The sequence below is a fragment of the Heliangelus exortis genome, chromosome 19, assembly GCF_036169615.1.
Source record: "Heliangelus exortis chromosome 19, bHelExo1.hap1, whole genome shotgun sequence".
NCBI lineage: Eukaryota > Metazoa > Chordata > Aves > Apodiformes > Trochilidae > Heliangelus > Heliangelus exortis.
The window spans coordinates 12,484,460-12,505,299 of record NC_092440.1 but is presented as its reverse complement, the minus strand read 5'-3'; the positions used below and the strand labels follow the sequence as shown (position 1 = coordinate 12,505,299).

The 20,840-nt window shown below is 56.5% G+C and overlaps 4 protein-coding genes across 4 annotated transcripts in view; 3 read left to right on the top strand and 1 right to left on the bottom strand.

Annotated features, from left to right (window-relative positions):
- Positions 1 to 8,281, top strand: part of CORO1C (coronin 1C) — a 44,772-nt gene extending 36,491 nt beyond the window's left edge. The window contains exons 5-11 of the mRNA XM_071763616.1: positions 1,334 to 1,515; positions 2,085 to 2,204; positions 2,533 to 2,637; positions 3,754 to 3,899; positions 4,532 to 4,589; positions 4,674 to 4,919; positions 5,446 to 8,281. Coding sequence (XP_071619717.1) covers positions 1,334 to 1,515; positions 2,085 to 2,204; positions 2,533 to 2,637; positions 3,754 to 3,899; positions 4,532 to 4,589; positions 4,674 to 4,919; positions 5,446 to 5,565 — 977 coding nt within the window. The 3' untranslated portion in view covers positions 5,566 to 8,281. The remainder of the gene's footprint in view (positions 1 to 1,333; positions 1,516 to 2,084; positions 2,205 to 2,532; positions 2,638 to 3,753; positions 3,900 to 4,531; positions 4,590 to 4,673; positions 4,920 to 5,445) is intronic.
- A 1,346-nt stretch (positions 8,282 to 9,627) lies between these two features.
- Positions 9,628 to 12,003, top strand: SELPLG (selectin P ligand). The gene is made up of 2 exons (XM_071763523.1): positions 9,628 to 9,905; positions 10,758 to 12,003. The coding sequence occupies exons 1-2, from the start codon at positions 9,854 to 9,856 to the stop codon at positions 11,849 to 11,851; spliced, it is 1,146 nt and encodes a 381-aa protein (XP_071619624.1). The 5' UTR covers positions 9,628 to 9,853; the 3' UTR covers positions 11,852 to 12,003.
- A 2,438-nt stretch (positions 12,004 to 14,441) lies between these two features.
- On the top strand, positions 14,442 to 17,547 carry TMEM119 (transmembrane protein 119). Its single transcript, XM_071763525.1, has 2 exons — positions 14,442 to 14,643; positions 16,163 to 17,547. The coding sequence occupies exon 2, from the start codon at positions 16,179 to 16,181 to the stop codon at positions 16,920 to 16,922; it is 744 nt and encodes a 247-aa protein (XP_071619626.1). The 5' UTR covers positions 14,442 to 14,643; positions 16,163 to 16,178; the 3' UTR covers positions 16,923 to 17,547.
- A 1,250-nt stretch (positions 17,548 to 18,797) lies between these two features.
- Positions 18,798 to 20,757, bottom strand: ISCU (iron-sulfur cluster assembly enzyme). Its single transcript, XM_071763526.1, has 5 exons — positions 20,600 to 20,757; positions 20,389 to 20,502; positions 20,061 to 20,171; positions 19,580 to 19,658; positions 18,798 to 19,318 (listed from the first exon to the last, which is right to left on the bottom strand). The coding sequence occupies exons 1-5, from the start codon at positions 20,681 to 20,683 to the stop codon at positions 19,221 to 19,223; spliced, it is 486 nt and encodes a 161-aa protein (XP_071619627.1). The 5' UTR covers positions 20,684 to 20,757; the 3' UTR covers positions 18,798 to 19,220.
- Positions 20,758 to 20,840: the final 83 nt, after the last annotated feature.

Here is a 20,840-nt window from a genome sequence, read left to right as displayed (position 1 = left end):
TTCACTTTGTAAAAGGCCTGACTGTTTCTCCTTTTCACTCAGCCCTGCAAGGTATCCCAGAGTCTGGCAATTCCTTCTACAAGCTCCCATTTTTAGCCTTTTCCAAATGGGTTTTCTTGACTGGTTGCTCTCTCTGCAATGAGATTCTTCTGACCACTGAAAAACAGTCACATCATTATGGAAAGAAAATGGAGAAGTCATTATCCATTAGTGTGGTCTGAGGCTTTCATAGCATGACCTTTAGGTTGGAGCCCAATAAAAGAATCCAGTCCTTCTGGCCAGACTGTCAGCTGAGCTGGGTGTTTTCTGGGGATATAAATGCCTTCTGAGGTACCAGTTTGGTTTTGATCTGATTTCCCAAAAAACTTCTTGGAGTTGCAGACCTTGTGGCAGTTAACTTAATGGAACTCAGTGTGGGAACTGACAAAAGGAGGTGGTGATTTTTCTTAGGCAGCTTCTTCAGACTCACAAGCAGCAAGATAGGTGTGTCCAGGCAGTCCATCCAGGATTACTCCTGAGAAACACAGAGGAGAAGGGCTGCTGTCAGGTCACTGCAGTCTCCAGGGTTCCTCGTGGTGACAGGGAACTGATTTTGGATGTCCTTCATGCCCTTTGGGAGGTCAGAGTGATAATCTCTTGCCTTGTTACTTGTTTTTACCCCTGCAGAGCCCCAGAAGAAATTGCTCAGTCACACATTGCTCTTTCCTTCCCTTACCTGGTCCTCCAGTCCTGGTCTTTATTCTGCTGTCATTTTATCTTAGGCTTCTTGCTGTCTGGTCCTTGAACAAAGATGATTGGAGTACTTGTGAATCTGCTGACCTCAGCTTTTGCTGCCTGCCATTCTTTTTCCCCTTTGTTCTGCTGTTTCCCCATTGTTCTGCTCTTTCCCCTGCTGTCTCTTGCCTGCTTTCCATCTGTGCCACTTTGACTTTTTCTTGCCCCAAATCCCTCTGCCCTCAGAAGGCAGTGACTGCTGCCAGCCAGTGGCCTCACGTGCAGAGATGTGAAACATCCCCTCTGTGCCTTTGGTGGCTGCACTTCTGCAGTCCTGCAGCTGAGCCTTCAATACCCAAGAGCACAAAGGTCCTCTGAGAGGGTGCTTGACACTTTTTTGTGCCTTCTCTGGCTGCTTAGTCCCTGCTCTCTGAGTATTTGAGTGAGGATGTGCTGCCTGCTGCTCCTCCTCCATGCACTGCACAGACCATGTTGAAGAATCAGCATCTGAGGCTTTGGAGCTGCAGCAGGTTTTATTCCTTGTTCCTTGTTTTTTTTTTTTTTCTGTACACACCAGTTCTGTAGCTTTAGCTGTTTGGTTTTTTTTTTCCTCTTTTAGGTTGTGATAATGCAATCATCATCTGGAATGTGGGAACAGGTGAAGCCCTCATAAACCTGGATGACATGCACGTGGACATGATTTACAACGTGAGCTGGAATCGCAATGGCAGCCTCATCTGCACAGCTTCCAAAGACAAAAAAGTTCGAGTTATTGACCCCAGGAAACAAGAAATTGTTGCTGTAAGTTTGCATGATAAAGAAACAACTTCCATGTCACGATTTCATGTCAGCAGAGAGCTAGCAAGGGCACACAGAGAAAGAACCTTCTGTGTTTCACCATGTTCTCCAAAGCGAGGGAAAAAATTCCAGGAGGGACAGCAGTGGTTGAAGGATTTGTCTGGGTTTATTCAGATTAGTGTTTGAACTGGGATTTTTAGGGCTGCATTTAAAAACCTGCAGGAGTGTAATTCCCCACCTAATCCTTTTGTATAATTACTGTTCCAAAGTTGTGGATGCAAAGCAGAGATTTAGCAGTCTGTGTGTGTGTCCTAGCTTGCAGGGAAGTTTTCCTTCAACCTTGCAAGAGTCTGATAGGCAGAGCTGAAAGGAGCCAGGGAGGCTCTTTAGTAGTGCAGCGACTGATCTCTTCCCCCCAAAAAAATAGTTGGATGTTGCTCTGTGTAGTCAGCATCCTGCATGGGTGTCCTGCAGCGTGTCCTGCCAGGGATTTTGTGCAACCAGAAGAGAAGCCAGCACCAGTTGGGCTTCCCCTCTTCCTTGCCAGAGGCTGATCTGCAAATCTCTTGCAGGAGAAGGAGAAAACCCACGAGGGAGCCCGTCCCATGCGAGCCATTTTCCTGGCTGATGGAAACATCTTCACAACCGGCTTCAGCCGCATGAGCGAGCGGCAGCTCGCCCTCTGGAACCCAGTAGGTCCCTGGAACCTGGCTGAGGGTGGCTTCATTCTGTACCTGATACGTGCAGCAATCCCAGCAGGCTGGCACAAGACACTGGCTAAAAGGCTCTGTCACATCTTTGCCTTTATGGGTTTTCTTGGGTCCTGTTTTTGTTGCGTTTCGGGATTAAAACGTTCTGGGGGAACATGTGAGCTTGTGAAGAGCTGCAGCACTTGTTACTGGAACCTTCAGGGTGGTGAAGGCCCAACTTAGAATTTACATTCTAAAACCAAAATTTACATCCTAGAACCAAAAGCCTTTCTGTTCTTCCTTAGCATCACTGTCATTTTTTTATTTCCAGAAAAACATGGAGGAGCCCATAGCCCTTCATGAGATGGACACAAGCAATGGGGTCCTGCTGCCCTTCTATGATCCAGATACCAACATTATTTACTTGTGTGGCAAGGTAAAGAGAAGCTTTTGGAATAACTGGGCTTGTCTAGAGGGATCAATCATCCTGTAGAGTGAAAGAAGCCTGTGAAATGTTCTCCAAGTGTCTCAACTGAGAGAGGTAGAACCAAAAGTCAGTGCTGCAGTGTTGGCCTGGGCTACAGACAAATCAGGCTGCTCTGCAGGACCATGCAAAGAGCCTGTGAAGCCTGGTGTAGAATCAGATGTTTCTTTGATAGGGATTTACTTAGGTAAAGCTGCTCTGAAAGCAACAAGTCAGATACTGTCATCAAAACATCTCTTGTTGGTGTTGAGCTGAGTGACTGTTCTTTTGTGTGGGAGGAGGGTGCTTTTTAGATGTTATCCACCTTATGCCTAGGGATGATGGAGCATGTAGCAACACTGCCTGTAGTTTTGTGGGGTGAACTAATAGAAAACTGGAATCACGTGCTCCTTTCTAAGAGCAATTTGTTGGCTTTAAGTGCTCCAGAGTGCCCACTTCTGAGTGCTGCAGCTTTGGGCTTCCTAGAGACAGGAGCCAAAGATGAGGCAAGATGAACAAATTAATTACAAAGGAGGATCCATGGAAGTACATTCAAGAGTCTCATCTTTGTAAACAGCTAATGAGAAATATTGGTTTGCTGTGTCTGCTGCCTCTTCTGCTGTTTCAGAGATGTCAGTGTAGTAGAATTGCCTGAAATCAAAGGGAGAAGCTGGGTGGGAGCCTTTCTGCCTGACTGTGGCACAATTTGAGCTTTTTCACAAGAGGAAATGTGGAATTTGACACCTGCTCTCTTGAAGCAGGAGCTCGGGTTGGTGTACCACCCCATTTTGAAGAACAGTATTTTTGGGCAGCTCCTGTACTTGGGTTCTGCTTTCTGGCAGCTCTGCTGGTGCTGCAGGGATGCTCAGAGCACTTCATGTGCTGTCTGGTGGCAGCTGCTGAGATGAGAGGCATTCAGCTGAGAACCAGGGGAAGTTCTAGCCTGGAAAAAAAAAAAAAAAGAACTCAGCTGTGGTGTGTGGCTGTGTTCCTGGAAGGAAAGGCTGTTGGGTGAGGGAGCAGGCCTGCAGGCAGAGGAGCACTGGCCCCTCCAGCCCCTGGAGTGGTCCCTGCTTTTCTTTCCCCCAGGGTGACAGCAGCATTCGCTACTTTGAGATCACGGATGAATCCCCCTATGTTCACTACCTCAACACCTTCAGCAGCAAAGAGCCACAGAGGGGAATGGGGTTCATGCCAAAGAGGGGCCTTGATGTCAACAAGTGTGAGATTGCCAGGTAAGGAGAGCTGGGGCAGTGCTCTCAGAGTTGTCTTAGCAAAGACACCCCCTTGCCAGCTCAGGTCCTGCTGCTGGGTGTGGCTGTCACACTGTTGGTGCAGCAGTGTTTTTGTGATACAAAACAACATTTGTGCTGAGCATAAGGTGAGACAGCCTCAAAGTGTGCTGAGATTTTTGCAAGTGACCAAGTGATACCCTGCAGAATACACGGTCTGCAGAGAACCTTGCAGCAGGTCAGTCACTGCCTAAGCTGTCAGCAGATCGAAGATAGACTCCTGGTGCCTAAATCTGATATCAGTCTCCACCTCTTACACAGCAAACAGGTTGGAAAGTGGTTTTAGGAATTCAGAGAGTAATTAAGGCAGCAGCACAGGGACCAGAGTGCAGCTGTGACTCAGGAAACAGAGGAGGGAAGCACCTCAGGAGAGTGGGTGTGTGGCACTGCAGTGGCTCCTGGCACAGCCCTGGTGGGGAGCATGCTGGATGTTGCCCCTGGTGATGCAGGAACTCCTGAAAGGGAGCAGAGCCTGCAGCTGCCTAAACACAGGAATATTTCAGCAGCAGTGCCCAGTGGTCAGGCTGAGGATGTTGGAGTTTGTGGCACTGTCTTCTTTTCTTTTTCCTGGAAAGGTTCTTCAAGCTTCATGAGAGGAAGTGTGAGCCCATCATCATGACGGTTCCTCGGAAGGTGAGCGTTGCCTCCTGCTTAGCTGGGTGGTGTCTTCCAGCCTCAAAGCACCTGATCAATTAACTCCTCTCTTCTGCCTTGCAGTCTGACCTCTTCCAGGATGACCTGTACCCTGACACAGCTGGCCCAGAGGCAGCTCTGGAAGCAGAGGAGTGGTTTGAGGGGAAGAATGCTGATCCTCTTCTCATCTCCTTGAAGCACGGGTACATTCCAGGCAAGAACAGGGATCTCAAGGTGGTCAAGAAGAACATACTGGACAACAAGCCTGCTGCAAATAAGAAAAGTGATCTCATAAATGCTCCAAAGAAAGCAGCTGATGCCTCAAACACTGTGAGTAAAGTCCAAACGTTTTTGGGGATGGTGGCCTGAGACATGATGGTGGGGGTGCTGCATTTTCAGGAGCAGTTACAGCAAAGCTCAGGAGTGGATGATTTGAGTACCCTGGGACCTGGTACGTGAGTTGTGGCTTTCCAGGTGGAGTTGCTGTTAGCTCAGTGGGAACTGTGACACACAGGGAAGCTTGGCTTCTTGTCCCAGCCTGGGTCTGCCTTTTCTGTGAGTGAAACCCAGCCCAGTGGGACAAAAGGATCTCAGGCAGTGCAGGTCCAGAAGGAGGTGGGACAGGTTCATAAGCGGGGGCTGTGGCTAACGTGTGGGTCACACGTGGGACACAGAGATGTGGCAGTGGCAGCTGTCAGTCCAGTGGGTCCTTAAACACTGCTGAAGAGCAGATCCAGGACGTCCTGATCCCTGGAGCCGCTCCGTGCCCCGAGCATCCCAGGAACGCCGCACGGAGGAGCCCCCGGCTTTGGAACCCCCCGGCTCTCCTCACCAGTTTCCCTGTCTTCTCTTCCAGCAAAACGAAGCCAAATTGGATGAAATTTTGAGAGAGCTGAAATGTATAAAAGACACGATCACCAACCAGGACGAGCGCATTTCCAAGCTGGAGCAGCAGATGGCAAAGATTGCGGACTGAGCGGGGCAGAGCGGCGCTGGCCCCGCCGCCAGCCCAGGCACATTCCAGTTCCCCCAGTTCAGCAAGCAGCAGCATTCCAGTACCAGCTTTCCTCTTCTCCCAAATTCACCCAAATTCACGTCAACGAGAGCCGATGATTAAAAGCCAAGCTTTTTAGTGAAAGGTTTTTTTTTTTTTTTCCTGATGTTTTAATGAGTTTATGTGACTGTGTCAAACAAGTCAAAAAAAAAAGTGCTACTTTTACAGTCCTTTTTTTTTTTTTTTTCCCAGTTGTCATGAATTCTTGAAAACAAATCCATTCTGACTTTCAGTGTTGTGCCCAAATGTCTTTTCTAGATGTAGGGACCAATGCCACATTGTTCTTAACCATTTTTTTTTTTTTAAAGTTGCCAAAAAAAAAAGAGAGAAAAAAAAAGTTGCTTTTTATTTTTCTTATTTGCCACTTTGCAGTATTTTGTGTTTCTAATGAAAGGGACAGCACTGTGTGTGTGTGTGTGTGTGTGTGTGTGTGTGTGTGTGTGTGTGCACAGTGGGTGTTTATACTGTTCAGAGAACAAAACTGAAGCTATTTTGTATAAATCTTCAATTTCCAACAATCAGATTGGTTTCCTTTGCAGAGTGGCTGAGGCTGCTGCTGAGACCCCTCAGAGGTGGGACAATCTGCCTTTCCTTCCTCCCTAACCTGTCCCCACCACCTTTGTCAGGCAGTTTAAAGGAAAAAAAATGTAGTTCTGGAAGAGGTGATTCATGCCACAAAATGCTGCTTCTTTTTTACACCTTGAAGAACTTCAAACCTTACATCATCTTGTGCTTTTCAAACAGTCCCACGTTTGGGATTCCTCTAGCCCCATCCAAAACATGGTTTATTTCCCAGTTGGTTTTTTTAGTTATTATTTTATTTTATCCTGGGGCAGAAGTTACTTCCCTGCAGGAGATGTTTTCAGGTTTATCCCTGGAGTGGAGAGGGGAAGGTGCCATGGGAGAGGTGAGCTGGGGGCACCCAGACACCACGGTGTCTGCTCCAGCTCTGTGCACTGCTGTAAATGCTTCTTCCTGCACCACCACCTGAGGCTCATCAGCTTTAAAAGAAGCTTTGAAAAATCTGCAAGCTTGCAGTTCTCTGGCCCCTCACATTCATGCTGATTTTAGACATTTAGACTTTGCTTCCCAACCAGCATTAGCAGTATTGTTTTTTCATGATGGGTCTCCAGAAACAAAACGCCTCTTTTGCTTTTTATTTTTTTTTTCCTCGTTTTATTTTTTGTGATTTAATTTTTTTTTTCTCCTCGTTTTATTTTTTGTGATTTAATTTTTTTTTCCCCCCCTTTCTGTCACTCCTGCCTCCCTAAAACTTTGCAGGAAATTCTTTGTTCCAGGATGAGTGAACTCCATCCCCACACCCCCCCCCCCCGTGCTCCCAGGCCTGCGGATTGGAAGTGACTGGGGAGGGTGCTTTTGATCCCAGTTTGGAGAACTGGTTTCTCACAGGGATTTTTGAGATCCTCAGGACAGAGACCCCCGTGGGCACCCCGAGCTCACCAACTCCTCATGGAATTTTTTGGATGCCTCAGCTCAGCAAAGCTCTGCTCAGGTGGGGTTTCCCCTGTGAGGGGGCAGCTCGGGTCAGGGATGGGGCAGGTGTGGGTTCAGGGTGCTGAGAGGGATCTGAGGAGCCTCAACACCTTTCCCAACCTGGGATGGATCCCTGGATGGATCCCTGGATCCCTGCAGCAGCTCACATGTGTGTGCCTGGGAGCTGCTGTGCCAGAGCAGTGTCCCCCACCCTGGCCATCCCCCCCCCCCCCCCCAAGCTGTCCCTGTGTCCAGGCTGAAGTGATTTTTTAATTTTTTATTGGTTTTAATTTTTTCCCCGTTAGCTTAGCTAGAAATCCTCAAATTCTCCATTTCCCCCAGTGTCTGCATGTTCAGAACTTGCAGGTGGAAGCTTCTGTGTTCTGGAGGGATGACTGTGTGTGTTGGGATGGTTGGGAACGGAGCTGGAGGGGCACGAGAGCGGGACAGGAGGAGACAGAGGATGTGTTGTTGTTGCATAGCATGAAAGCTTCGTAAAAATGGGATTTTTTTTTTTTTTTTAATGTTTGAGGTGGTGAGGACAGCAAGAGGGACAAGTGTCCCCTGCCACTGATGCTGGAGTCACAGCTCAGACACTCTGGGTTATATTTGAATGTTTGGTGACGTTCTTGTACTGCAGTAAATGGCTGAGATGATCTGTATTTTTATTCCCTTTTTTTTTTTTCTTTTTTTTTTTTTTTTTTTTTTTTTTGAGAACAAAACCAAGCCTCATGCTCCTCCCAAACGTTGATCTCTGTGTCCATTTGTACGTGTGACTCCAGGGCTGTGTGCTGGGGGGGTTCTACTTGGAGGGGAATAAGTTTGCTGAGAGGCCGGATTGAGATGCCCAGAGGAGCTGGGTGAGTGGTGGATGGGCTGAGGGGGGGGGGCGGGGGAAAGGCCCCCCTGGTTTTTAGCTAATTTGCCTGTATTTTATTTAAATGAACTGATGCCTAGCCAGGCTCAACTGGAGTCAGTGCCTGAAGCTTTTTGTAGCCGTGATATCCCAGAAGAGAAGCAGCAAAGTCCTGAGAGAGGCACTCTTATAGAGCTGCCCTACTATCTGTCCAAATACTTGCTTCCATTTTCAAAAGATAAAAAAAAAAGAAAAAAAAAAAAAAAAAAGTCATTGATTATAAACTTCCTCTGGTTTTGCTTTTTCTTTGTCTCCCTGCGTCCTGCCCCCTGAGCCTCCTGCACTTTAAGGTTTTGTTAGTAACCAGGTTAGGAAGTGATGGCTCTGCCTTAACCCCGGAGTGGGGGCTGAGCCCTGGGACCCCCAGACTCCATCCCTGGGGGGTGATTTCCCTGCCAGGGAACCCCAGAGCTTGGCTGGATGCAGGAATTGATGGTGATGGCCTTGCTGGGGGTAGCAGAGATTGGGGTGAGGAGGTCTGGGGAAGGCACAGCACGGGCTGGGAGCTGCTGGGGAGGTGGAGGGGGGACTCCTCTGGAGCTGGGGGGGCTCTTTCTGCTCTTTTGCTGGGTGCAGGAAATGCTGCAAAGCCCAGGCTGGAAACCACAGGCTGGGAGCCCAGCTGCCTCTCAGACCTTCCCCCAGCACCTCGCAGCCTTTCACCGGCATTTCACAACATCTCGGCTGCCTCAGCCCCACCCTGGCACCTCCCCAAAGCTCTGACCAGGCCTGGGCATGGATGGGGAGGGGGATGCTCCCTGGAACCATCTCGGGGGGGGGGTGCTCGTCCTTCCCCTCCTGCAGACCTGAGCCCCATTTTCTGCATCTCCCAGACGGTGACCCGGAGCCGGCAGGAACCGGGACCCTTTCCCCCCCCCTGTGGCCGGGAGCAGGGGGGAAGGGCTGGGGTGCTGCTGGGGTGCTGCTGGGGGGCAGGCAGAGGCGATGGGGCTGTTGAGAGCCCCGGGTGGGGGTTTTGGGGCGGATGTTGCTCTTGCAGCATCCTTCCTGCTGCCGCACCTCCCGCCCGGTGCCTGCAGTCAGGGTCTGGGTGTGGGGGGTGTGGGTGTGTGGGGGTGTGTCAGGGGGTCTGGGGGTGTGTGTTGGGGGGTGTGGGGGTGTGTCTGTGTGTGGGGGTGTCAGGGGTCTGGGTGGGTGTAAGGAGGTGTGTCAGGGGTCTGGGTGTGTGTTGGGGGGTGTGGGTCTGTCTGTGTGGGTGTGCGTGTCAGGGGTCTGTGTGTGTGGGGGTGTCAGGGGGTCTGTGTGGGTGTGTGTGGGTGTCAGGGGGTCTGTGTGGGTCTGTGTGGGTGTGTCAGGGGTCTGTGTGTGTGTGTGTTTGCCTGTAGCAGCAGCCAGGACAACACCCAAACCCTCAGCAGCCTCCCAAGAGCTCCTTGGCCACCAGCTGCCATCACACTGGTGTCCCAGCACAAGGACTCTGCAAGCAGACAGAGCCAGGCCCTCACCTTCCTCCTCCTCCTCCTCCATCTTCCTCTTGAGGCCCTTTCCTGGGGCTGGGGACACCTCCTTGTCCCCTCTGGGGCCACCGTGCCCAGCACCCTCCTCCTGGGCCCCTCTCCTTTTTGGGGTGCACCCCACGTCCCAGCCCCCGTCTGGGCGGGTGCACCCATCCCACAGTGGTCCCTGTCCCGGGTGACGTCCTTCCTCCCGCAGCCTCTCTGCAGCCACAGCCGCTTTCCTGCCCCCGCCTCTCCTTCCCCGCCGGGCAGAGCTCAGCCCGCAACGCCCGTCGGGTTTCGGTACCGCCCGGGGCTGCCCCGGTGCCCCCGGGCCCTGGGGATGCTGCCGACCGGAGCTGCAGGTCGGGGTCCCTCCGCAGCCCCCAGCACAGGTGAGCCCCAGCTGGGCTGGGAGGGTGCAAGGGATCTGGGGATGCTGTGGGTGCACAGGGGATGCGCGGGAGGGGGGACACACACACGCGCGGGTCCCTGAGGGGAGGCACCCTCCATGCAGGGCTGGTCCCTGGGGATTTGAAGAGGAGGGTGGGGATGTGGGAGCTTCCTGGGGGGTGATTTCCCTGCCAGGGAACCCCAGAGCTTGGCTGGATGCATTCCTGGGGGATGCTCGGTGCCAGCATTTGGATGCTGTTGGGTGTGGGGACACAGGGACCTTGGTGGCCGACACCCAGGCTGCTGTGGGGCTCTTGGTGTAAGAAGGGAGGGATTTGGGGTGGATTTGCCTCTCTTCCTGGTCCGGAGCAGAGGCACAAGGTGGCCTCGGCACAGGAGCCCCTCGCCAGCCTGGCTAGCAGAGGGGGAGGACAGGCAGCCCTGGAGGGGCAGGGGGGGCAATGGAAACCTGTGCGTCGTCCCTGTGGTTTCATTTCTGCCCAAGGAGTCATCCTGCAACCCCCCCTGTCCCCCAGCAGCCGTCTCCAGCGCGGCTCCTTCCCCATTTCCAGACACCCAGCTTCCTTTTCAAAATTTTCTTCTCTTCTTCTCAAGCAGAGCCGGCAGGACCGGGCTCCACAGGTGGCAGCAGCTCCATTGGGTTGGCCACAGCTTGGGTGGGGGGTGGTGGTGGTCACATCCTTCACCCCCCCAGGATGTGGGAGGGGAGGGGAAGAGAGGAGGATGCTTCACCCCGGTGCCCTCCCACCTTGGGGCCGTTTCCCGCCTGAGGGATGGAGCTCAGCATCCTCCCAGCACCCCAATGTCACCTGTCCCCTCTGTCCTCCTCACAGGTCCCACGGTGCCAGGCTGGACCATGCTGGCGATGCTGATGCTGAGCACCCTTTGGGTGTGCTGGGCCGTACCGGAACCGGGGCAGCACCCTGAGGTGCTGTGGGTCGGGGGGGCACCCGGGCAGGCGCGGGCCGAGCCCCCCCTGCTCCTCCCCCGCAGGAGGAGGGAGGGTGGTGGGCAGCAGCCCGGGGTCACCACCTCCCTGCCCATCAGCAATGCTGTTTCCTTGGATCCCGACCCACTGGTGGGCTCTGGGCCAGCACCGTCCCCCAGCACCAACACCAGCCTCGTGGTGACAGGCACAGCCCATCCCTGGGCTGAAACCCACTCCCCAGATCCTGACCTGCAGCCGAGCTCTGCACCAGCACCCACCAGCGAGGCCAACCCGGGCCGGGCCCCGGAGCTGATGACCACAGCTGATCCCCGGGATGAGACCCATTCCCTGGAGCCACCAGCACCTCCCAGCACCCAGGCCAGACAGCACCAGGCACTCGAGGTGACAACGGCAGCAGAGCTACAGGACGAGACCGATTCCCCGGATCCGCTGAGCTCTGCACCAGCAGCTCCCAGCACCCGGCCCACACCCCAACCCCCCACCACCATCACCTCCAGATGGATCACGTCACCCATCAAGGAGGGGACAGCGGCCACGGGCAGCAGCTCAGCGACCCCCCCAGCCCCCACGACCACCACCGGAGCCTCCAAGAAAACCGAGAAATCCGGAGCTTCGCCCTCGCCGACTCCTCCATCCCCTCGGGACAGGGAGAGCAGAGGGACAGCGGAGCCCAACGTCCCCTGGGACCCCAGCAGGGCGATGGGCAAGTGCCTGCTGGCCATGCTGCTGCTGGCACTGGTGGCCGCCACCTTCATGGGGTGCACGGGGGTGCTGGGGGCTCTGCTGTGGCGGCGGGCACGGAGAGCTCGGCACCGGCTGGGCCCCACTGAGATGGTTTGCATCTCCTCCCTGCTGCCCGATAGCCAGGTGGCCACCAATGGCCCCAGACCCATCCCAGCCCCGCGCCACAAAACCTTCCTGGATGGTGGCACCGAAGCTGACAGTGACAACCTGACTCTCAGCAGCTTCCTGCCCTGAGCTGCTGTGTCCCCCCTGTGCCGGGGAGGGGAGGGGGGGTCTGGTCCCAGCCCCTCAGGTTTGGGGTTTAACTCGGGATGTTGTGAGGAGGAGGCTGCTTTCCTTTAGGGTGAGCTCAGCCCTCCAGATTGACCCCATTAAAGTGCTACCCCGGACACCCCGGTGGTCTCTTCCTACCCCCCCTCCCACTCCCTCACCTGCCCCCATCCCTCTGCCAAAATTCCAGCTGAGGTGGGGGGGCCTCAGCCACCCTGGGGGACCAAGACCCTAAGGGATTTGGGGACCACAGCCCCCCAGGACCCCCTCCCCCCCCAGGACCCCTCCCCAGGTAGGGCTCAGCCTCGTGCCGTGGGAGCGGAAGGGTGGGGGGGATGGGGCGGATGTGCCGGGGAGGGACGGGGTGGGGATGGGGATGAGGATGGGGATGGGTGTGCTCGTGGTGTAACGGGTTCCTGCCCTGTGGTTGCCCACAGCGGGGTGAGGGGACACCTCCGGGACTGTCACTGCCCGTGGGGGGGGTCCCAAGGCTCATTCCGTGAGCAAAGGGTGGTCACAGGGTCCTGGTAGGGTGGTGGTGGCCTGGGCTTTCCCTGTGGGGTTGGGGCAGGGGACAGCAAAGCCATGAGTTGCCACCGAGGGTCCCACTGCCCTGTCTGTACCAGGGGGGTTGGGTTTGTCCCCTAGGTCCCATCTCCTGGTGTGTCTGTCACCCCTCAAGCTACCAACCCAACCCTGGCAGAGCCACCCGAGGGAGCAGAAATGGCTCAGGACTGTCCCTGTCCCCACGTTCCCATCCCTGTCCCAGCTCCATCCCCACCCGTGACCCACCAGGCTCAGTGTCCCTGTGCACAGTGGTGGCAGGGTGATGGTGGCAGGATGGTGTGCAGGATGGTGTGCAGGATGGTGTCACGGTGCTGTGCAGGATGGTGTCACGGTGCTGTGCGTGGTGCTTTGCAGGGTGCTGTGCGTGGGGCAGGATCCTTCCCCCCCCCCCACTCGGGACTCCTGCGGCAGAGCAGAGCTCAGCCCAAGGCAGCAAATTACAAACCGGAATGTCCCAAATTGCAGGTTCCGCCGGGCGGGCTGTGCCACCTTTGCCGAGCCCTGCGGGTCCCCTCCTTCCAGCTGTCCCCAAATTATACAGCGGGACCCGGGTGGCCCGGCCCTGCCCAGCTCCTCCCCGGCCGCAGGCAAAAACGGCATCGTAATGGGTGCTGGGTGCTGGCACCGGGCTGCGGAACCGGGCTGCGGAACCGGGCTGGGGACACTGGGCAGGGAGGGGTGGGGACTCTGGGTGGGGACAGAGAGGGATCTGGGATGAAGTGGGATGGGGACTCTGGATGAGGGATGGGAACCTTTGGCCAGGAGCGATGGGGAAACTGGATAAGGGATGGGGACCCTGGATAAAGGAGGGATGGGGACCCTGGCTGAGGGATGGGGACCTTGGAGAAAGAGGGATGGGGACCCTGGATGAGGAATAGGGACCCTGGATGAGGAGGGATGGCGACCTTGGAGAAAGAGGGATGGGGACCCTGGATGAGGGATGGGGACCTTGGAGAAAGAGGGATAGGGACCCTGGCTGAGGGGTGGGGACCCTGGCTGAGGGATGGGGACCCCGGAGCTGGAGGCTCAGCCCAACACCGACACCCCTGAGGTCCCGGGGAGGTTGTGACTCGCAGCCCCATCCCTGGCCAGGAGTCGGGATGCTGCTGGCTCTCCTCCAGGCATGGCAGCTCCCCCGGCCGATCCCCCCCCCCCTTCCCTCCAAGATTCCAGCCCTGATCACTTAAGGACGGGAAAAGCCTCCCCAGCAGCTGCGCGGAGCAGCCAGACGGACCGACCCGGAATTTCTGGGGGCCACGACATTTGGCGACACCGGGACAAACCCAAACGGCGCCAGTTCCCCCCTCCCCCGGGCTTCCCAGTGCCAGCAGCGATGGGGACAGGGACCCTCACCCCCACCCCGTGACAACCACAGTCCCTGGGGACAGGCGATGGATTTTTGGGGGGGATCTGGCCGGGTCCCCGGGGAGGAGCAGGGGGAATAGCAGAAGGATGAAGTCACCCGCGGCTGCAGCCGCTTGAGCAACTTCATCCCGGGCGGGGGGGACAGAGGGGGTGGGAAGGACGAGGGGGGCCGCGGGGGGGTGGGGAGGGACAGGCGATGGCCCCCAACTCAGAGTCTCTGCCCTGGGCTGGGGAATCGCTCCACCCCAAGGTGGCTGTGCCGGAGCATTTCCAGGCCGGGACATTTAGGAAGTGATTTTCTGAAATCACGGGGGGGTCTCAAGTGCTGTTTGAACCCATGCCACCCCCCAGGGACCCTCCTCAGCCCCCGGGGGGTCTCGGTGCCCACACCCCGACGTGGCAGTAGGGTTTGGGTTGGGCCTGTGGCCAAGCCCACTTGTTTTGGGGGTGCCAACACCCCCTTGTCCCTCCACCATGGCTCATCCACGTGGCCAAAGGACAGGGATTCACCTCCGTCCTCATGGATTAAAAAAAAAAACAAACTCTGCAACAAACCTCCCTTAGGGCTCCCCCTTTGGCGGGGTTGGGTTGGGATGGGATGGGAGGGGGCTGGGGGGCTGCTCGCCCCTCGCCGGCCTCCTGCTCCCTCCCCAAATCAGCCCTAACGAGAACAAGCTGGTCCCGGGCTGCGGAGCAGGAGGAGCAGGAGGAGGAGGAGGAGGAGAAGAGGGAGGAGGAGGAGGCTCTATCCCAGCAAGCAGCAGAAAGAGGCAGGAGGGGTGCGGGACAGACCCCGTCCTCCCGGCTCCCACCCGCACAGCAAGGTGAGGATCCCCCCAGCCTCGACCCCCCAAAATTTTGGGGTGGCTGCTGAGCGGGATAGGGGTTTGCTCCGTGTCTGGGGGGGCCGGGGAGGGATGGGCAGGGTCCCACACAGGCTGTGTGCCTGGGCAGGCTTGGAGGGTGCTGCCTGAGGGTGACCCTTGGAGGGTGATGTGGAAATTGTGATTTTTTTTTTTTTTTTTTTTTTTTCCCCCGAGTTTTGGGGAGTTCAGAGGAATTTGCCTGTGTCCGGCCAAGCCGGAGCTGGGACCCAGGATGGGTCTGGGGGGTGGGATGGGGGTGGCTATGGGAATGGGCTCTGCTCTTGGCACGGATTTGGGCTTTGCTTGGCTCCTCCATTGTTGCAGCTTCTCTTCAGCTCCTTTTTCCGAGGCAACTCAGAAACTCCCCCTTCCCCGGGACCCCTCTCCCTGCCCCAGCCGAGGGCCCCAAGCTCTGCAGGGAAAGTGGGGGAGCAGGAAGGGGCTCATCCCAGCCCCCCAAAACATCCAGGCTGTGCTGCCCAGGGCAGTGGTGAGGCTGAGCCGGGAGGGATGGGGTCTGGGGGTCTCTTCCCCCCCACTGCCGCTTGTTTGCTCGGGTTTAATGCAAACCAGATCCTGCAGCTGGGAAGGAGCCACTGCCAGAGCCCCTCTTGGTTTGCAGCGGGGTTTTGGGAGGATTTTTTGGGGGGGGGAGCAGGTTGTGATTCGGAGGGATTCCCTCAAAGATGAGGGAATTGCCCCAGGGGGTCCCAACCCATGGATTCGAGGAGCTGGTGGGTGAGACCCCTGGGACCCACTCCGTGGTGTTCAGTGTCCTGCCTGGATCGCTCTGCTGTGCCCTGGGGACACGCTGGGACCTGCTGGGGACATTGTCCCTGCTCCCAGATGGACCCCACCTTCCCCAGGGATGCTCAGCCCCCCGGGGCCCCCCCTGTTCGCTCCGGGGCTGCCTCTTTGCTGAGGCTCCGGGGTGCGATCCTATTTTTAGCCGTCCCGGAGCTGGGAATGGTTTGGAACAGCCGGGCCGGGAGGTTGGGAAATGCAGCGTCGCCTCTGTCAGAGTTTCCACTGGAAACCTCAGTTTTTTCAGGAATTTTCTAATCAGCCAAATGACCGCTGTCTGCAGCGGGCTCTTGGCGGTGGCCCCGGTCCCTTCGCCGCTCTCGCAGTGTCCCCCAGGCTTGAGCAATTCGATCCAGCTGGCTTCCAGCTCTTTTCTGATTTTTTTTTTTTTTTTTTTTTTTTTCCTCGTTGCAAAACAAACGCAGACCCTGGCTCGGGAGGGGAGGCGGGGGAAAGTGCGGGGGGCAAGGAAACCAGAGCTGCGCTTTGCTTTTTTTTTTTTTTAAGGAAATTTCACCCCTAAGCAAGCGCCCGAGCTGAGTGTGGGTGACACCAGGCTTGGGCTCCGCTGTGTTCTGGGACACCCCGGGGGGTTCGGATGGGCTGACGGGGGGGGGGGTTGGTTTGAGTCAGTGCTCAGGGGTCTCGGTGTTGATGTTTCTGCCTCCCGCAGGAGCCGTGTGGCAGCGATGGGGTGGTGGCGGCTGGTGCCGGTGCTGGTGCCGGTTCTGGTGCTGGTTCTGGTGCTGGCGGTCCCGGCTGGTTCAGCAGCCCCTCGGCACTCCCCGGTGCTGCCCGAGGACGGGAGCAGCGGGGACGGGGAGGAGGTGTCGGCCGTGCCCCCCGTGCCCCGTGTGACACCGGGGAGCGGCCCCACGGCGGGGGATGCGGTGGGGACCACGGTGACCAACAGCTCGGCAGCGGGAGGGGTGCTGGACGGGCTGGTGGATTTCTTCAAGGAGTACATGCTGCTGGTGGTGGTGGTGGGCTCCTTGGCCTTCGTCCTCCTCTTCATCATCTGCGCCGCCGTCATCGTCCGCCAGAAGCACAAAGCCTCCGCCTATTACCCCTCCTCCTTCCCCAAGAAGAAGTACGTGGACCAACGGGATAAAGCGGGGGGGCCCCGGCCTTTCAACGAGGTTCCCGAAAAAAACCCCGAGCCCGGAGCCGAGGAGCAGCAGCAGCAGCACCTGGACTGCAACCGGCAGCTGCAGGCGGACATCCTGACTGCTGCCCAGAACCTCAAACCCCCCCCCAAAACCAACGCCGAGGAGGACGAAGAGGAAGGGAGCAAAAAATCAGGGGAGAAGCAACCGGCTGAGCCCCCTCCCCAGAATCCTGGTGCTGAGGAAGCGGCGGGGACGGCAGGAGCAGGGAGTGAGGGGACCCCCGGCACAGCCCAGGATGGACCCCCGGGCCCCCCCAGCGTTTAGGGCGGGGATGGGGTCCTGGGTGAGCCCCGAGGAGCTGCTGGCTCGGGGGGGTGTCCCGGGGACACGGGATGGACACGGTGCTGGCTTGGGTGTTGCTCCAAAGGCACCTGGCAGCTCCAGGAAGCTCTGAGGAAGCCCCCCCTGCTCCCCCCACCCCACCCCTTGCACCGCTGGGGTGCTGAGGCCAAGCCACGGGGGGTTTTTTTGGTGAATTTTGGGCAGCCCCAAGGGGGGCTTTGCCCATCCCCAGGCACCGGGTGGGTGCGACCCCCCCCCCCCCCCTTCCCCCAAAACCCCAGCTCTGCCCTCCTGGTGCTGTGCCCCTCGCCCCCCACCCTCAGCTTGCTCCCAAATGCAATTTTACTGCTCAGCCCCTGGGGTGCCCCCCCCCTCGCCCCCCCCCAGACACCGTGCAGCAGGGATGTGACCCTGGGCTGGCTCTGCTGTGACACCAAGGACACGAGGATGGGACAACCTCGGCCATGGCTCAGAGGATTTCATGGTCAGGACCCTCCTTTCGTTTTTTTTTTTGCCCTCCCCCCAACCCATCACTCAGAACCTTTCTGGACTTTTACCTTCTTTCCCTGCCCCCCTCAGCTGGCAGCAATAAAGTGTTCCCTCTGCAGATCTCCTCTCCCGTGTGTTCCTGCAGCTCAAGGGGTGCCCCACAGCCCCCCCCCCCCCCCCCCAGCCCTGGGGTCTCTTTGCTTCCTCAGGTCCCTCCTGCTGCTCTCAGTTTGGGGTCCAGCCCTGCAGTTCCCCTTGTTTTGGGGTGAAGGTTTTTTGTGTGTCTGTGTGGCCCCCCCAGGGCCCTGCTTATCGCTCACAAAAATCTCCAATTCTGGGAAATTTTTATCTCCCCCCCACAGCCACGGGTGGGGGGGTTGGTGCTACCACCAGGACACAGCTGTGGCCTTGGGGACAGTGACAATCCCGGGGGGGGGGCAGCACACCCCTGTATCCCCATGTTTTGTCCCCAAATCCCTGCACTGGGATCCCCTTTCCCTTTGGAACTGTCCCGTGTTTGGTTTTTATTTTTTATTTTTTTTTCTTATCTCCCTCACCCAAGCACGTTCTGCCCCAAAAAGTTTTGGGCATCTGAAGTTTTCCATTTTTTTTGTGTGTGTTTTGTTTTAAAGCAGGAAATTGCAGGACTTCCCCGAGGCTCATTCCTGGTGGCAGGAGACACAGGGACTGTGTCCTGTGAGTGACAAACCACAGTGGTGACAACACGTGGCCTCACTCCTCCTTCAGAAATAAAAAGGCTGTGACAGAGCAGACAGAACCAGGCACTTATTCCTAAATGTGGCTTTCAAGGTTTTTCAAAGACCTTTGGTGTGGAAAAAAAAAAAAAAAAAAAAAAAAAAAGGCAAGTAATGTTTAATGTTTCTTGTTGGGGTTTCAAATCTTCAGAGCAGGTAAGGTTTTAAAATGTGGTTTGGTTTTTGGTTTTTTTTTTTTTTTTTTCTTGTTTTGGGAATCTATAGAAATGTTCCCTGGGAACAGAGAAGCCACCAGGAGAAGTTTGGTGAAACACTGAACTTCTCACAGGTTTGAACCCTCAAGTAGGTGAAGATCAGCACAGAGGCCACAGAGCTCCCCCAGAGCCTCCCCTCAGCTCCCCCAATTCCCCACCTGAATTTAAACCCCAGAATTCTCTTTTCCCAGAGAATTTAGAGGCTGGCTTCTTACAAAAATCCTCCCAAAAGGAAGATTGTTTCTCTAACAGAAAAAAAAAAAAGTGTTGGTCTGACAGGACACAGGCAGAGGGTGCCCAGGGGTGGGTGGGTGCCCCCTGCTCTGTGCTGCCAGTGCCCCCCAGTGCCTGCTGGGGCTTCCCCACCCCCAGACTGGGAAATGAGACTCTGAGACTGGTGCAGTTGGTGGGCAGAGGTGCTGCCCCGTGTTTGGACACTGCACTGATCCAGAGCCAGAGCTGCAGCTCTTACAGAGAGACCCAAGGCAACGATTCCTGCTCAATCCCACCAAATATCAGGCAAAACCCCAGACATCTCCCGAAAGGAAAAGTGCAGCCCTTCCAGTACCAAAACAAGGGGGATTTTCATTCCTGGGAGAAGCCACTCAGCTCTCTGCAGTCAAGCAGTCTTTGCCCTAACCTCTCCAACACAGTCCTGCCAGGATCCTGGCTGCTGGAAGGCCCAGAGAGCAGCAGAGAGAGGAGGAGGGAGAGGCTGTGAGTGACGTTGTGCGTATCTTACAGCTCCAGTGGGAGCAGTGCAGGGGGCTCCTACAACTACAATCATTGCACTGCAGAGTGGGGTGACAACAACAGTCCCTTCAGGCACTCTTTGCTTGCTTTGATGCCTCCTCTTTGTTTGGATCCTGCTTCAGCTTGTAGTCAGCCAAGGCAGCCTTGATGGCGTCTTCAGCCAGCACTAAAAAGGACAAAAAAAGAGCTGTTTAGGGGAAAAAGTTCCAGAAAAGCAGGAGCAGCCCCCAGTGACCACTGGTGTGTGGTCTCTCTGCTGAGCTGCAGAGCTGAAACCTCTGAAAATCGGCCCAAAATCTGGACATGATGTTCCCCTATGGGGGCCAACCTCAGCTCTTTGGAGAGCAACCTCTCCACTATTCCCAGAAGGTTCCCCCTTCCCAACCCATTTGTGTTCCCCCTCCCCCAGCTTGGTTCCTTTACTCACTGGAGCAGTGCAGTTTGACTGGAGGAAGGCAGAGCTCTTTAGCAATATCTGTGTTCTTGATTTTCAGTGCTTCATCAACCTGAAACACAGTGGGAGGTCACAGGAGGCATTTTCCTCCACACAAAAGCATTTCCCTTGCTGCTTGAATGCTCCAGGACCAACAGAATCCATGGGGAAGAAAACCTCAGGTGTTACTGGCACTGAACAATGCTGGAGTTTGGGAATGGCTCAGGCTGAATTCTGTCTTAGTACATAAACCCCTGAGTATGTCCCTGCAGAATGATAGAGATTCTTGGAAAAAGCAGTTATTGCCCTAGAAACCAGGGAAATGCCAGAATCACAACCCATCACAGAATGATTTTAGGGCTGTGGTATAAGCTACCCTGCACGGTCAGCACTGGGATCCCTTGGGGTGATTCCTAACGTGGTCCCAACAGAGAGCAGAGGGAGGTTTGAAGCTCTGAAGGTTTCCTGCCCTTACCGTTTTCCCTTTCACCCACTCGGTAGCCAGAGAGCTGGAGGCGATGGCCGAGCCGCAGCCGAAGGTTTTGAAACGGGCGTCAACGATCCTCCCGTTCTCATCCACTTCCACCTAAACAAAGAGAGATCGCTGGCACCTCAAGCCACCCAGAGCCGCCCTTTGAGGCCCTGGCAAAGCCTCGGCTCCCGCTGTGCCCCGGGGACACTTCAGGGCGGGGAGTTGTGAGGAGGGAAGGGCGGCTCTGAGGGGGAAGGGGAAGGTTTGGGCCTGGCAACTCCCCCCCCACCTCCCTCCCTCCCCCAAGGTGCCACCGGGTCCCCAAGGTCACCTGCAGCTTCATGACGTCTCCGCAGGCCGGGGCACCCACCAGCCCGGTGCCCACGTTCTTGGCGTTGCGATCCAAGGAGCCGACGTTGCGCGGGTTCTCGTAGTGATCCACGACCTGCCCGAGGCACCGCGTTACCCACAGACACCGCACCCGCACCCACAGCCCCCGGGGGATCCCCTGAGGGTCCCCTCCGCCTCCCCTCGCCCCTCACCTTTTTGTGGTAGCCCAGCCTGGCCGGCAGCTCGCCCCGCCCGGGCCGCAGCAGAGCCGCTCCCGCTGCCCTCAGCGCCGCCATCTTGAGCCTGCCCGGGGCGGGCGGACTCTCCGCGGGCTTATATAACCTCGGGCGGGGAGGCCACGCCCCCTCCACGCTGGCCATGCCCACGCGCTGCCTCAGGCCCAACGCCGGCGCGTTTCGTCCCGGGGGCGGCGGGGATCGGAGGCGAGGGCTG